The 15,794-nt window shown below is 40.9% G+C and overlaps 2 protein-coding genes across 4 annotated transcripts; one reads left to right on the top strand and one right to left on the bottom strand.

Annotated features, from left to right (window-relative positions):
• The first annotated feature begins 56 nt into the window (after positions 1-56).
• Positions 57-6,242, top strand: LOC144194455 (mitochondrial inner membrane m-AAA protease component AFG3L1-like). 3 transcript variants are annotated; one of them, XM_077713544.1, is made up of 17 exons: positions 57-265; positions 976-1,066; positions 1,154-1,213; positions 1,303-1,421; positions 1,516-1,665; positions 1,743-1,817; positions 2,006-2,130; positions 2,208-2,484; positions 2,565-2,702; positions 3,261-3,414; positions 3,491-3,598; positions 3,889-4,014; positions 4,112-4,222; positions 4,298-4,413; positions 4,478-4,678; positions 4,804-4,992; positions 5,275-6,242. In XM_077713544.1, exons 1-17 carry the CDS (start codon positions 155-157, stop codon positions 5,512-5,514), a joined length of 2,391 nt encoding a protein of 796 aa, XP_077569670.1. In that variant the 5' UTR covers positions 57-154; the 3' UTR covers positions 5,515-6,242. The 3 variants fall into 3 exon arrangements, with proteins under 3 accessions (XP_077569670.1, XP_077569669.1, XP_077569668.1); XM_077713543.1 differs by having other exon boundaries at positions 1,154-1,228; XM_077713542.1 differs by having other exon boundaries at positions 1,154-1,243.
• Positions 6,243-6,254: 12 nt separating this feature from the next.
• Positions 6,255-15,339, bottom strand: dbndd1 (dysbindin domain containing 1). Its single transcript, XM_077713540.1, has 4 exons — positions 14,917-15,339; positions 11,971-12,123; positions 9,400-9,537; positions 6,255-6,869 (listed from the first exon to the last, which is right to left on the bottom strand). The coding sequence occupies exons 1-4, from the start codon at positions 14,945-14,947 to the stop codon at positions 6,712-6,714; spliced, it is 480 nt and encodes a 159-aa protein (XP_077569666.1). The 5' UTR covers positions 14,948-15,339; the 3' UTR covers positions 6,255-6,711.
• Between the last annotated feature and the right edge of the window lie 455 nt (positions 15,340-15,794).

Genomic DNA, 15,794 nt, shown 5'->3' with positions numbered 1-15,794 from the left:
GACCTCAGTAGTCTCGCATTTTGTTGTGTAACTTAATCTCGCGGGATTTAGCGGATGTGCGCAAGTGAGGCTGCACACGCACTGCAGTGTACTAGAAGGGGAGGACAAGCTGTTTTGACAGTGTCCATCGAAGCCTGGACAAAGGAGACAGACCATGGGGCATCTCGTTGTCACTGCCGGTCGCTTTCGGAACCGGGTTCGGGCGTGGAGTCGAGATTTCACGTCTGTTCCAGCAACTTTTGGCCGTGATGGTGTGCTGACTCTGGTATGTTGTTTGTTTATTTACACTGAGTGAGGACTTCCTTTGTTTGTTTGGACTTGGTGATGCTTGCCAAATTGGTGTTTGTTACTTGTAAGCTATATTTCTAAAAGTTGCATGTCTCATTCAATTATTAGGTGTTGATCAAAATTCACTTTACTTTTTAGATTTTTGCAGCAAAGGGGGCGTGGCAATTTGGGGTCATCACAATACTACTACATTGAGGCAGGCAGATTTTAATAACATACAGAGATGTATAGTTAAAAAAAACTTTAATTTTGCTTAATAAATTTAAGTTTCAAGCATCTTTATATCCCTCTAAAATATGTTGTAATTGGCAGAAATAATGGATAATTGAAACTCAATAACCTAATGATTGTGGACCACTACATTAAATTGCTCATTTTGTTTATTAAACTTTGTGTAAATCCCCTCACACTGTTGTCAGTGTACATTACTGACAAAATGTATGAGAACCACAGATTCACCCATTCCCCTTTTTTTCAGATCGCGTACTATATCGAATAATCCAGATTGATGTATCGTCACACCCTTATTATTTTTTGGGTGTAAATCAGATTGATATAGATATAGAGACAGACAGCCCCATGAACAATACTAAACAAGCCATCGTGTCACGTACAGATCTCCTTAATTAATTTGCTTCCATTGGACAGTGATAGAGCTCCATTCCATTTGAAATGTATTTATTACAGAAGGCGTCATTGATCCAGAGGAAATGTGCTGGTCTTCATCAAAACAGATTGACTTTTGTTCGTTTACTCAACTCTGGCAAACCACCTAGAGGTGCTTACCAGTTGACAAAATACCCCCAAAATTTTGTCAATAATGACTGGCCTTGCTTATTTTGTGTTTCATACGCAACTTTTACAGGGTTTGAGAAGTTCTTCCCAAAGAACGCAGGGACCGCCGGTGCCAATAAACCAGCAGGGAGTAAGGAAGTTTCAAGTGAATTGATGAATGGTTTGTGATTTTTATTCATTTGTGTGTGATCCTTTTTTATAACATTTTTTGGACTGTAGGTGTAAAAAGCAAAACGCAGGAACCGCTTCAGAGCCACCAGCGGCAGCTGAAAAACAAAAGCCATGAACATCAAAGAGGAGGAAAAAAGGAAGAATCCGATTGGTGGAGACGTTTTCAGGTGCTGATGAAACTTTGAAACCTCAATGATGTATATCACATGAAGTTGAATTCTTGCATATAGCCAATTATTCTCCTATGTTTATTTACGATAGGATCATTTTCCGCTGGATGAAAAAGCATTACAGAACATCGCAATTGGTGTGGCAGGCATGGCCTCTGCATTTTTCTACTTTTACTTCCGAGAAACTGGCATTCAGATCTTTTGGAAGGACTTTGTACATCACTACTTGAAGAAAGGCTTAGTAAGACTTTCATCATGTTGATGTTTTCTTCTTGTTGTTACTTACTCCACACCTCTTTTCCTATGGCGTCTGCACAGGTTGATCACCTGGAAGTTGTCAATAAGCAATACGTCAAAGTAATTCCTGCCCATGGTGTGAACACCACATATGTGGTATGTTGAAGTAATACTGATTGTCATTTCTAATATTTTTTTTTCTTGCCTGTCTTGTTCGGCCCTTCTGACATTAAGTAGATTGGATCGGAATTTCTTTAAATGCTGAAACAGTTTACATTTTCCACAAGGGACATTGGATTGTCTATTTTGTACTGAATTAATATAGTTTTCTTACATTATTTCAGAATTATTTGTGGTTCAACATTGGCAGTGTGAATTCATTTGAGCACAATTTGCAAGCAGCTCAACAGGAATTGGGTTTGGAGTCCACGTGCGGAGTACCTGTTCTTTACACCAATGAGAGCGAAGGGTAAAATTGAATCCCATGATTCTCAACTCTCATATTGGATATGCTTCCAATTGGCCTGTTGTCTGGCCATTCCGTAGGAACTTCTTACTACATACCATTTTCCCAACCTTACTTCTGGTCGGCATCCTGCTGCTGGGAACTCGGTCGAGGCCGACAGCGGGATTCCGTGGGGGTAGGGGAAGAACAAGCCTCTTCCGTTTGGGCCAATCCAAAGCCAAGATCATCAAGGGCGACGTCGACGTTCGCTTCAAGGATGTCGCTGGCTGCGAGGAAGCCAAACTAGAAATTTTAGAGCTTGTCAACTTCTTGAAGAACCCCCAGCAGTATGAGGAGCTCGGAGCTAAGATCCCTAAAGTAGGGTTATTATTTGAATGTTAAAGTTTAGCTTGTGTTCTCAGGAAGGTGAGATGTGTTATCATGATCTTCTGTTGTAGGGTGCCATATTGACAGGCCCGCCTGGAACAGGGAAGACATTGCTCGCTAAGGCCACTGCGGGAGAGGCTAATGTTCCTTTCATTACTGTCAGTGGCTCCGAGTTCCAGGAAATGTTTGTTGGCGTCGGCGCTGCAAGGGTTGGTGGTAATTTTTTGTCCTCGTGCTTTAGTTTTCAACATACTGGGCCTTATTCACTATTACAATATAGTACATGGCATGTGTACTAGTATTTGCGCCTCAACATCCGTTTTTCAATGTCTTGCCCCATTTGCTCACAGTAGAATATTTGGCATGGTCCATAACACTACTAGTATTTACAACAACAAAAAAATACACTATACTGACACATTTTTCAACAACTGTAATTATTGTGTATACTAGATGTTGAAAAATGGGTCAGTTTTCCTTTTGATTTTCAAACCCCTTAAATCAATTTCAACTGGGAGGAAAAGCAGGTAACGGTTTTGTTTCAGTGAAGTTAATTAAGGAAGGATATGTGCAATTATAGTAAATGTCACAGCAAACTTTATGACCCCATTTAAACACAGGTGATCCTGTGTGCCTCTTGCAGTTTTCTGTGAAGCAGACAAAACATTCTATTTTCTGCTCTACACGTCATGACTAATTAAATTGACTTGTTGTTGTTGTTGTTGTGATGAATCAACAAAACGTCTCTTTGTTCCGGCCCATTTTAGATCCGTGACATGTTTGCCACAGCAAGAAAAAATGCCCCCTGTATCCTCTTCATTGATGAGATTGATGCACTCGGGAGAAAGCGGGGAAGAGGAAACTTGGGGAACCACAGCGAACAAGAAAACACACTCAACCAACTACTAGTTGAGATGGATGGTAGCCATTATGCCATTCTTGAACTTTGAAGCCATCTCCCAAACTTTGTGCTGAACAAAATGATTAATTATTTTAGGCTTCAAGAGCAGCACCGATGTAGTTGTTTTGGCTGCTACCAATCGAGCCGATATTTTGGATCCGGCTCTGATGAGACCAGGCCGTTTCGATCGACATATATACGTTGGTACATTATGCACTTCTACTTTTGTTTCTATTCCAAGCCTCACCGTGTAAAATTGACTATTTGTTATTCAATACTTAATTTAATCTCAAATAATTTGATGGCGATTAAATTTGCCTGATCTGTTCTGCATGTCTGCTTTTCATGTTCACGAGCACGGTCCTTTTATCCTTGCACTCTGTCTGTGTTTGATCTTTTCCTTTGCATCTTTAAATCTAATTTGCGTACACATGCATTTTGCACGGTGGTGGGTGGCTAGTAATTGGATAAAGATTGTTGTATTTTTTCTTAAGGGTTACCAGATATCAAAGGCAGAGCATCAATCTTTAAGGTGCATCTGAGACCTTTAAAGTTGGACCCAAGTGTACAATTTGAGTCTTTAGCCAGAGACTTAGCTACACAAACGCCAGGTCTAAATGGTAAGTGGTTATGTGACCACATTGTCTCACTCCATTTATATATGTATGGATATAGAACAAATTTAATCAGCGTAATGATTGCATTTGTCTGTCGCAGGAGCTGATATTGCCAATATTAGCAATGAGGCTGCTCTGATAGCAGCACGTCATCTTGATCAGTTTATCAGCACCAAGCACTTTGAACAGGCGATTGATAGGGTCATTGGAGGTGAGTCAGAATTTTCTTATTGGCTGCCGTTGACGGCAGTGGATGTCCATTGCATTTTTTTTTTTGGGCTGTCAGGTTTGGAGAAAAAATCTCAGGTTTTGCAGCTCCCAGAACGAACCACTGTGGCGTACCATGAAGCTGGGCATGCTGTTACTGGCTGGTTTCTAGAACATGCAGACCCTCTGTTGAAAGTAAATTACTTGTTGTCATCATTTCCACACTTGTATTGTGTAATCATCTTCTCCTCTCTGCCAGTTATCTATTGTCCCTAGAAGAAAGGGCCTGGGTTACACTCAATATTTGCCAAAGGAGCAGCACTTCTTCACCCAAGAGCAGCTTTTTGACAGAATGTGCACGATGCTTGGAGGCCGAGTGGCCGAACAAGTTTTCTTTCACCGGATCACCACGGGGGCGCACGATGACCTCCGTAAGGTTACGCAGTCAGCTTATGCGCAGGTGATGTCGGTGGGAACAGTCAAACGATAAAAGCTCTAATTATTACCAATTAAGCGGTCATTAAGAATAAGTGTTTTTAGATCTTTCAGCACCTGTTCATCACACTGTTTAACTTCATTCCTTAGGTGGTGCAGTTTGGAATGAGCGAGGCGGTAGGTCAGTTGTCTTTTGAGCTCCCGCAGCGAGGTCATCTCGAGAAACCCTTCAGCGAGCCCACAGCCCAGCTCATCGACCAGGAGGTCCGTCTTCTCGTGGAATCTGCCTTTCAACGAACGCTCCGACTCATTAAAGACAAACAAGCAATGGTTGACAAGGTGAGGATCGTTTTTTTCACTATCAAGGACCAGTGATGGCCTGAGTAGACAGAATAACTCCGGTCAGAGTACAGGGGTGAAAAGATACAGTGACCCGAGTCAATATATCTATTGGTTCATCAATGATCCAATCAAATGAATCGGAACGCGAAACACTTTGTCATCTTTTAGGACATGTCATTTTCTAATTGATGTTGTTAATGGTGTTTCGGGACCCCTGACCAAGACCACTATTAATTGACTACTTAACTGGATTGATTAATAACATGGTCCACGTCACAGGTGGCAAAACGTCTACTGGAAAGAGAGATTCTTGTGAAATCCGACATGGTGGAGCTTCTGGGCCCGCGCCCCTTTCAAGAGAAATCCTCTTATGAGGAGTTGTTGGAAGAATTCGAGGAACCGGCCGGGGACACCTCCCTGCCCGAAGGCCTAAGGAACTGGAACCAAGACACATGGTGCCAAAAACACTCACAGAATGAACAAAACAAATCAACTGCTTATTTGATGCAAGGAAGATAACCATGTGGATGTTTTGGTAAGGACTATGCTGATCATGTGTATGTCATTTAATTATTTTTAATGAAGTCACAAAAATCTCCAGTGATTTTCAGATGACTTTTGTTTTTCAAGTGCACTAAATAAGCCATTACCATAAACGGTTTTAGTTCTTATTATTTTGGTTATTTGATGGCTTCATTTTATTTGAAATAAGACGACCAAGCAATTTTAGGTATCACTCGCTAAGCAAATAGATACACATTGTAAGTATATTACTTATTTTTCTAGTATTTTACAACTATTTTGCTATTTATACTCTTTCTGCAACATTGTCATTAACTCGCTCAAGTACTGCACTAGAATCACTCTTCCTTACAATAGAGTATCCACCTACGGTATAACAAGTACTACATTTTTAAACCAAAGACTATGTAGTGAATTGTTTATGTTTTCTGCTGTAAAATATCATTCCTGTTGTTTTAAATTGAGTCTGTTCACAGCAAAGAGCATCACAGCTGTGCTCTATAAAAGCACTTGGGGTCAAGAGTATTAACATATTTGACCTCAGTGACTGCATCCAGTCAGCTTTAAGTTTGACAGAAAACATTTTAGAGTTGCCAAACATCCTCACAATGAGAAAGCATACAACAAGGGCACAAGTTTCCAAAATGTTTAATTTATCCTCCCGCGGTCACTCGCCTCATTCGAGATGGTGATCAGTCCAGTCATAGATGAGCTAAATTGATTGCAAACTCGTCAATAACTAGACTGTCACATCTGTTCGCTGTTGCATATAACAAGCGTTGGCACTTGATTGTGTGTTTGGCATTCATGCATATTCACATTAAAATTTTTGTTCTTCCATCGTTTGGTCTTGGAAGAGGATGAACATGATTTCCTAACTTGCCCTCAAAAGGATGCTAGCAATCTATCATTCAGGCAATTGTCATAACAGCACACCACACCCTTGTCCTGCCTTGGCTCATGTTCTGGCATTTAGTAGGTTCTCTCACTACCCTGTCTGACACTCCAAAACAAAGCATTAATCTTCAACGTGAAACAAGATAGGAGAAGGAAGGACCGCATGACTGTGCATCTACTATGTGTCCAGAGTTCAACTTGAACTTATTTGTTCCTCAGCACGGTCCGTGGCCCGGGTGGTACCGTATTCTCTATCTCTTGCTGGCCGTCCGCTCTGAGAGAGTTACGCACGGCGCCTCAAGGTTGCTTTGGCCTCTCCAGCTTCATTAAGGGCTCCGCGGTGGTGTCCGAGTCGCTGTGATGCTTTCTCTCTCGGGGGAGCTCCACCTTGTTGCAGCGTGTCCACGAGGGGGAGCGCATGTAGCCTCCTTTCACGAGCATGGCGTGCTGGGAACCTAGCATAAATACATGCGTTGATGGGTCATTAGAATTGAAAGCTGATTTCATTGTCTTCCTTTCATCATAAGGACACCAAAATCAATGGCCCCTACTCTAAATTCACCGCTGACCCCATTGTTCTCTATAGGGTTTAGGTTGTGTAAATTACGTAGGTCACAAGTAACATTAAAAATAACAGAATACCAACGCTAAACGTACCAATAGCCATTTCCTTGAGGAGAGACACAACACTTAGTTTGAATGTTCTTATATGAAAGACCGGGATTGCACTTCTTGAAAACAATGCATTTTATTTACTTCATCATTTGTTTGAATTATCAATCAAGATTTTTTTTCATGATAAAGGTGTTTCCGTGCTACAACAGTGTAATGAAATTGCAGAAATGTGGCCTGTGAAGCCATTCTGATAGGCTAACTGACAACAATCAATAACAATGTCTTTTTAATGAAAACATCCCAACACTATGTTACGGATCTTGTATTGGATTACACTATTGATCCACTAAAGAAATAGTGCTAACATAAACAACGGCATCGTAAAAAGGTCACAGTCAACGGCGATACACTCCCCCCTTTTCACCACTTGGCGGCAATGTGCAACTTCTGAGAAACGAGCAGATTCATGGAGCAAAATTCTCAGCATGTCTGCCCATTGGAGTATTTTTCATGGCTCTCCTAAGTGGACAGAATTCCCACTGCTGCCTCATAAATTTCCCCAGAGCCGCGGCAATATCCTTTCACATTGGACACATGCCGGCTAAGGGAAGGGTTGATGGATGCCTATTGACTGAGGATTAATGGCTTCTCCACAGGATGTTAATTAGAGGGACATTGACCTGCAAAGCACAGGCTACTGAACCACAAACACTCTCCATCACATGGTTGTTGTTGTTGTTGTTGTTGATGTTAGGTCAGCAATGACAAAAATGCCTTCAATACCTCGAAAGTACCCGCAACCAACTATAGCCCATCTACTCAATCATTTCCATTTTTGTTCCTAGTAATTTTGGGTTCTGGTGTGTAATGGCACATTCATACAAAGCTTTGTCATTTCGCATTCAGAAAATGTGGCAAACTCTGTTACAGTATAATAGCTCTTTCGGTTGTTTTTGTCCCCTCAAATACCAGTTTGTGGCCATGGGGGAAAACATAAATTATTTAAGGACACGCTTTTAAAATGAACTGCCTCACCCATCCACCTCTCTCTCTCTCCTGCATTAACATACCTCCCTCTAACGTCACCTGGCCTGCAGCAAAAGGTCTGAATTGTTCCATTTTAGTCTACGCTGAAATGTAAATTGGTACTAAACTGAGGGAAAAAGGAAAACAGAGTGGCTGTGTCATTTTCAATCAACAAAACAAATTATTTGGCTTTATTTTTTCTTCTTCTGATCCACAGTTATCATATTTCCCAACAACAAAACTGTGGTTTTCACACAGGAGCAGACTGTTCAAATGCTAGCGTCGGCAGATTTCAAAAACAAACAAAGAAACGCAAAACACAACGAACCTGACCGGAAAATTAAAAAAGCAAATGTTGTAAACGTGCTTTTCACCCCTAAAAGCAATCTTCCGACTCTATTTCTCAGCCAATGACCAACTCTCACAATACAACAGAAGCGCTATCAATGATGTTGATTAAACTTGTCGATAGTTGATTATTTAGTTAATTAGCTATTTTACTCCTTCATTTTGTCTAATGACACTTGGGTTGGATCATTATAAAAGCCTGCTGGGTTTCAGGAGCCAGAGTGAGTTCGCCATCTGCATGCAGGATCATGCAGGATTCAGATCATGAATAAAACATGAGGAGCATTTTTTCTTTTTTTCCTAAATGTGGATGGTGCCTTCACACACCCGTTGCCTATAAAACACACCCAGGTGCCCTAGTCTCTCCCATCTGGGAGTATTTCAGTGTCACTAATGGCTGAAATAAAGCCATTTTGTTTCATAATAAATATTCAAGAGAAGCAAATACTCTGACTAGAGTCAAAGTGCCCTTGAGCTGGTCATCAGTGTTTAGTCAGCCTTTAAAATATTCTAAAAATGTCATCAGGTCGCGTCATAAGGAATGTGCAATCGTGTCAGAATAACAAATATGCTCAACTTTTTTCTTATTATGTTATACTTTTAATGCTATTTTGTCCATTCTTTTTTGGCATGTCCTTTAAAAGGAAACTCCAGACAAATTTAATCTGGACCCTAAAATATATTTAGGGAAATAGTATATCGTTTTAATACATCTAGGAATAACTCCACCTTTGACCTATTTTCCATTGTAATGGTTTGGGTTCTTAATGCTGGAATTTTTTTTTTTTTTAACACGACAAAAAATGGCACTTGCTTATGCACAATGTTTTATACCCTTGGTCCAGTGGGACTCCATTTTTCTCCTTGGCACTACCACTGACAATGATTTATTGCATAGGGCTAATTAACTCATTGACTCTCACCAATGGTGATAGACGTCCAATCAAAAGCGATTGGACTTCTATTACCATTAGTGGCACCGAACGTATGACCCACCTGGCGGGCACTCATTGTGGTTCTCCTCATCAGAGTCAACAAAGACTTCAGCCAACTCCTGGTCCGACATGTCTGTGAGCTCGGTCAGATCGAGGAGGTCGAAGTGGACTTCCAAAGAGGAGACGCTGCTCAGAGGTTCTACAGGTGACAAACAAAATGGTAACCAGCATATTTTAAAATGAAAAGACACTCAAGAATGTGATTTAAGAGAAAATTCTGGGCAAGAACTGTAGAGCCATGATTCCATAACAGACAAGAACAAAGCTTTCAAACTTAAGACCCCCCAGTGTGTCAGCTTTTATTCATTTGGAGACATTTCATGCTTTTTTTTCTTTTCAGCCTTCTGATTTCATAACGAGAAATCGTTTTTTTTTGTGTTTGTAAGGGTTAGCTTTGCCCTTTGAGGGACATCCCAGCTAAAATGTGGCCCGTCATTTGACCGCACCCTGAAGCCAAAATAAGTGACCTGAACAGACCTCCAGTGTGTTTTTATCCACGTGTCCCAGAACTGATTTCCCTGTAAGTCGAGTGCTGATTAGCAAAGCTAGAGTGCAAAATGTCTGGAGGACACACATAGCGAGGCAGATGGAAGTCAGTCTGTGTTTCCATGTGACTCCGTCTGCCTGCCAAGTCTGGATTATAAAGCCTGCGTGGGTGTTTAAAGAAGCTCCTACGACAAGGTGTTATCCTTCCCATTTCCACGCTATTCGTGGCTGCAGTAAAACACTAGAAAGAAGAGTGTGGAATTTGAAAAAGGGAGGGTTTCCCCTTTCATTAGTCTGCGTCAAGACGGACGAGGAGTTGTCTCCCGGGGAGTCCAATTATGACATTCTCGTCTATAGCCTGATAAAATAGAATGGCAGCGTTGGGCTTTGATCAGTCTGCAGCTTCTCAGCCATGACATCAGAATGAGGAATGATGGCCACAATAAGAAAACGGGGGTGTAAAAAAAGGAATACAGATGAAAGGTTGCAATGTTGGAGAAACAAAATTGGTGAATTGAAGAAATGAGAATTTGACAGAAAGAACGATGGATGAGTTTTCCATCTGTCACTTCCTTTTGGGCACTGCTTTTTTATATTCATTTATATATATATATATATATATATATATATATATATATATATATATATATATATATATATATATATATATATATATATATATATATATATATATATATATATATATATATATATATATATATAAAAATCCCTCCCATCTTTATCTCCAACGCATATTCTCCATAAATAATTGATCACAAAGCTTTCTCTTCCAGACAGAAAAATTGCTTCTTTTTGTATCATCTGTGTGTGTGTGTGTGTATGTGTGTGTGTGTGTGATCATTGACATGTATCCCCCACAAAGGGATGATGCATAAAGCTTGAGTAGCCTGTAGCCAAAAGGGTGTGACCCTATCGTACACATTCGACTCACATTTCTATTATTGTCAGGCTGTCTTCATTTTAGCATTTAATTTTGATTATTTGGACAGAGATAAGTTACTATTAGCTAATATTACAAAGCCTGCCGTGGGTTTTTTTTCCACGTGTTTGATAACAAATGATATTAATTAAAACTAGGCAGCTGAATTGTGCGACGTAGTAACCATGTTTTAGTTGATATTTTCAAGGTCAAAAGTTAATTTGTTTGAAAGGAGAGAATTTTTTTATTTTGTTGTTACCAATAAATCATTTTGATGTTCTATTGTTCAACATTTCAAGTGTTTTTTCCAAAAATGTAGTTATGTTAGTTATTTTTTTAAAGAGGGTTTTGTTTGAAGGCATCACTTAGCTCTTCTGTGATTGGATAATATGTGAAAAGAGGAAGAGGCAAATCTACAGGTTTCACATCATTTTTGCATACTAAAAATGGTAAAGAGGAATATCAGTGTTTATTTTCTCTCCAGTAAACAACAGTTAGTGTGCTGGTGGAAACATATTTTCGGATTCTAGTTTTCTATGTGAGGAAACATGTAAGATTTATTTATTTATTTTTCAATGGGGTTAATGGCTTTGCGTCTAATCTCTAATGGCTAGTCTACCATTTTTTGGTTAGCGGCTACAATGGTCCTGGTAAAATAAGTCAATGCTAAAGTTGACTATATCATTAAATGAAGTGGCGTCCAGGCACACACGGCGAGTTGTGCTGGCAGGACAAACATTAGCCTCTGGATGAGCTGCCCCTCTGAAAAACTCTTTAGTTAGTAGAGCAGATAAAAGCTGCCTTGTCACATGCAGCCCCAGTATTCAGTGCTGTGTTGCACTGACGGACAATGGGGCTTTTCAGCATTCTAGCCTCTTCAAGAAGAGACCAGCAGAATATCTAAAACCTCCCTAATCATCAGTAGATAGGACTGGGAAAGATCTTTGGATAAAAGGGGGCATTGCCGCTAAGAATGACAGACAATTCTGTGCACTGAGATAACTTGTGCACTGACTGGACATTTTGTAGAATTCCATTCAGTTGGAGTGAACATCATCAGACAATCAGACTTGCCAGCTGGAGTACATTAACGCTGTCATTCTCCTGAGCTTCTTAAAAGCATCTTCCCCTGACCCCCCGACTCACGTCTCTTCTCCGAAATGTGCAGCAGGCTCGCGGTGTGTCCCGTCCAGCCGCACTCCTCCTCATCTTGGCCTGCAGCATGCTGCTGGAATACCTCCTGGGAGAGGTTGCCTGAAGTGGAGGGCTTTAGCAGCTTCTGGATGTCTTTACTGGGCTCTAATGGAGTACAATCACAAAGGGCAGGAGGAGGTTAGTATTATGTGAGTACAAGCCTGAATGAACCCGGATGTAAATGCCCATGTATAGTCTTTGTGGGGTATATATGGCCGTCTATGGCCGTGTATGGCCGTCAATGGCTGTCAATGAGATAATATAACTGGGCTTTGAAGCACTAGCCTATATTACATCTGCGGAATGGTAATGACAGATGGGGACTGCTATTGTTATTTTTTTCTTCCTTCAGATTAAAAATGTGAAAAACCTGAAGAGGACATGATGAATTCTTAGCGTTGGTGGTAATTACTTCTCGATTTCCCTAGAGAGCCCCAACAATCTTGTGACCTTGGCAATGGGAGGAAATTGTTTGGTCGAAATGTTTCCAGCGCAAATTGGGATCGTAGGATATCAAATGAAAATGCTAATGGGTTTTTACATTGCCTGTAAACGCCCTACGCCACCTGCTGATTCTGCTTCTCGAGTGCGAGAAAACAACATCACAGCTTCTGAGCTGTCATTGTCTGTTGTCCAAGCATTTTTCAGACTGTCAGATGAGTAAATGAGAAAGCAAAGTACAATGATGTGCTGTATGCTTGCCAAAAGTCAAGCCAAGTTTCTCTGTGCCGTAAATCAATATATGTTTATCACACTCGTTGATAGCCATTAATCTAGGATTTTAAAAGCCTTCATCTTTTTCAACACTACACTTCTGGGAAATCCCTTACGTGCACCTGAGCTATCTAAGAAGTTGACATGGTATAAGTTTCATTCTACTGAATGTTTTTCCCATGAGTTAAAGCAAATCAGACAGACAAAACTGCATAATGTAAATGGATTGATAGGATGCACATCTTGGCTATTGCAGGTGTGCCTTAACAAAATGATCTCGAACTTTACAATGCCTGTGAGGGTCCACTGCTTTCACAATGGAACTATTTGGGACCCTTTCCCCAATGGATTTTGTTTCCATTCTTATTGAATGTAATCTACATAAATGAATATCCCTTCATCATCAAGTACCAACATGAATCTAATGATAAGCAGAAGGAAACCTTGGCCGACTGAAGACAAGGATTTGCTGACCAAGCCCCTCAAAGGCTTGTTTCATGCAAATATATTCCAAAGTCAAAGAGAATTCTGACACTTTGATAAAACTAAGGATTTGAGGATTTGAAGCCAACTATAGAGCTAAAACTCACTTTTTCGCTACCTGATGCATATGGCAATATTATATACTATGTACTCCACTATTCAAAATGTGAGTCTTGTTGCAAAAAAAGGGAGGACCAGGTAAATCATTTTGTAATCTTTTCCAATGTTAAACAAGTATACACACCCTATTAGAAGTGGAACGTAATGTTCCGAATTAAATGATTACATCTAAACTTGTGTTAAATGGGACTCAGACACACTTACCAACTCCCACCATTAAAAGAGTTTATGATTGTTGGGGCTACTGGCCAACACTTAAATAAACTCGAACACAGGAACACACACTGAGGCAGATGGAATGAAAGTTGAAGGCCGCGTCTGCAGAGGCGGGGGAGTGGACCATCCTGAGGCCCGAGAGTGTGACTACTCTCCAAGCTCCTCTAAGCTATCTCCCGCCGAAAAGCTGCTTCAACGGTGGTTTTATTACAGATAAGACAAGTCATAAAAATGGGAGGCGTTAATACAAATGAAGGAGGTGGAGTGCAAAAGGTGTAGTGCACATTTTAACCAATAGGTGTAAGTTAAATTCTATTCTAGTAACTTGTAATACATCATAGTGAAAAGGGTGCAAGACTAAATATAAGAATACAAATATATTTCACAATGATTAACTCCAGATAAATTTGAGCTGCTTTAGTAGTCTTATTGTGACTTTGTGTTCTTATGCTTTTTTCTTTTTTAGCAAAGTGCTTCATTCTGATGCCGATTGCTGTTATGAGTGGAAATAAAATTCAACCTTGGTCCTCTGAAACAAAGGTTTTGAAATATTTGATTCCAAAGGTATGTTTGACACAAACATGACACTGCTTATTTGCAAAAGAAACCCATACCTACAGTCAAGGATGGATGTAGGACCACATGAAAAAAGGTTGTTTGAACAGGTAAAATTAGTAGCTAGCACAAAAAAAATCTAATTTCGGTGAGGTGGTAAAAATGTCAGGAAGATCTGTCTCGATTAGAATATACAAACTTCATTTGAGGTTAATTCTAACACCAAAGGTTAGAATGTTAGTGCTGACCCCCATTTAACAATAGAAGAGAAATGCTTTGAAATGAATTATGACAACATTCTGGCCATGAAAAAAAATCACTGAGATTTATCACCTCTGCCAGGATAAGGGGTTCGGAAAATGAATTATATGAACGATTCATCACTACGACCACCCTAGTCTGGCTTTAGCCCGAAAGTTAGGCGACCCCATTTTCCTGTCAACAATGCAATGCAGCACAGGGTTATTGTGTGAGGCTTCCCCACAAGCGGCTTCTCTGGACGCCCTTCACACAATGCTTTCACTATTGTAACGCAATTTGTCTCTCATCAGTACACTTTCTGCATGGCTGACCTACAGTATGGTGTGTTTGCATAAAAGAGGCCCTCTTCTTCAGCCATGAGTTTGCAACTTGAGAGTGAAACCTCCACAGCGCATAAAACACAGTATTTCTTGCCCGACACATGAACTAACTCTTGAAGAAAGAGCATCAAGTGCACGCTAGAGGCTGCGCATCAGCAGGTTGGATGTTGAAAATGGACAATAAACCCCACAAATCATTATAAAAAAAGATTGTGAATAGGGCTCCTACCTGGGCTGGGAGCCCCTCCCTGTGCCTCCATGCGGCTCAGCCAAGAGTGTCCTGTTGTTCACCTCACCAGCATCCGACAGTGGAGGAGAGATGAGCAGGGAGGGAAGATGGGAGAGGCAAGTGTGTGTATGTGTGTGTGTACAAGTGAGAGAGGGAGAAAAGGGTGGGTGCTGCAAAGCTCTGTTCCCAAACACTGTTCCCTTTTTCTGTCCTACGCTGTCACAGATATCCCAAACAGGTGTGGCTTGTTCGCTCGGTCCACCTGTCAAGACGGTCCATCAGCACCACGGACAGAGGGTCCGCCGCAGAAGGGCAAAGCGGAGGTCTGGGAACAGCCACATCACAGCAAATTCCTCAACTCACAGGTTTAGTGAGCGCAGCATTGTGAGGCTTTGCTTGACATGTATAGAATCCACTGAGATCCAGAGCCAGAAAAGGGAGAGGGAGGGGGAGGGAGGGTGTAGCTTGGCTCTCTGCCCAGAGCCCAGACGGGAGAGAGAGAGAGAGAGAGAGAGAGGGAGGCTAGGGGTGTCAAAGGGGCTCTCCCGTGGATGGCCATGAATGTGAATGTGATGCAAGTGCACATGATAGCTGCCAAAAAAGCTTCAAAATGCAGATCTGCAAGTTTTCTTGGGGGGGTTCGAAGGCAAATGTGGATATAGATAACTCTTTATAAGGCATTCTTTTCACTCATTGGTTCCCATTGACGTTTTGGCTATAGAGCCAAGCATAGTATATGTCTACCATTATTTACTGTTAGATCTGACAATTGCTACAGAATGTAGGCTGGATATAAGCTTCTTGTGCGGACCATTTTCAATATTTGCATCATTTGCTGCAGGCTATCTAGAGTGAACAGTCTTGTTATCAGGGGTCAG

This window comes from Stigmatopora nigra, chromosome 3 (assembly GCF_051989575.1).
Source record: "Stigmatopora nigra isolate UIUO_SnigA chromosome 3, RoL_Snig_1.1, whole genome shotgun sequence".
Taxonomy (NCBI): domain Eukaryota; kingdom Metazoa; phylum Chordata; class Actinopteri; order Syngnathiformes; family Syngnathidae; genus Stigmatopora; species Stigmatopora nigra.
This window is presented reverse-complemented; position numbering and strand designations above follow the sequence as displayed.

Excerpts from the sequence above, each read along its gene's own strand:
- LOC144194455 (XM_077713542.1), top strand. The coding sequence starts at position 155 with ATGGGGCATCTCGTTGTCACTGCCGGTCGCTTTCGGAACCGGGTTCGG. Across the intron at positions 1,818-2,005 it reads GTGTGAACACCACATATGTG|AATTATTTGTGGTTCAACAT; the intron begins GTATGTTGAAGT and ends ACATTATTTCAG. Across the intron at positions 4,679-4,803 it reads CGCAGTCAGCTTATGCGCAG|GTGGTGCAGTTTGGAATGAG; the intron begins GTGATGTCGGTG and ends TTCATTCCTTAG.
- dbndd1 (XM_077713540.1), bottom strand. The coding sequence starts at position 14,947 with ATGGAGGCACAGGGAGGGGCTCCCAGCCCAG. Across the intron at positions 12,124-14,916 it reads GGGAGGGGCTCCCAGCCCAG|AGCCCAGTAAAGACATCCAG; the intron begins GTAGGAGCCCTA and ends GTACTCCATTAG. Across the intron at positions 6,870-9,399 it reads CCACAATGAGTGCCCGCCAG|GTTCCCAGCACGCCATGCTC; the intron begins GTGGGTCATACG and ends TATTTATGCTAG.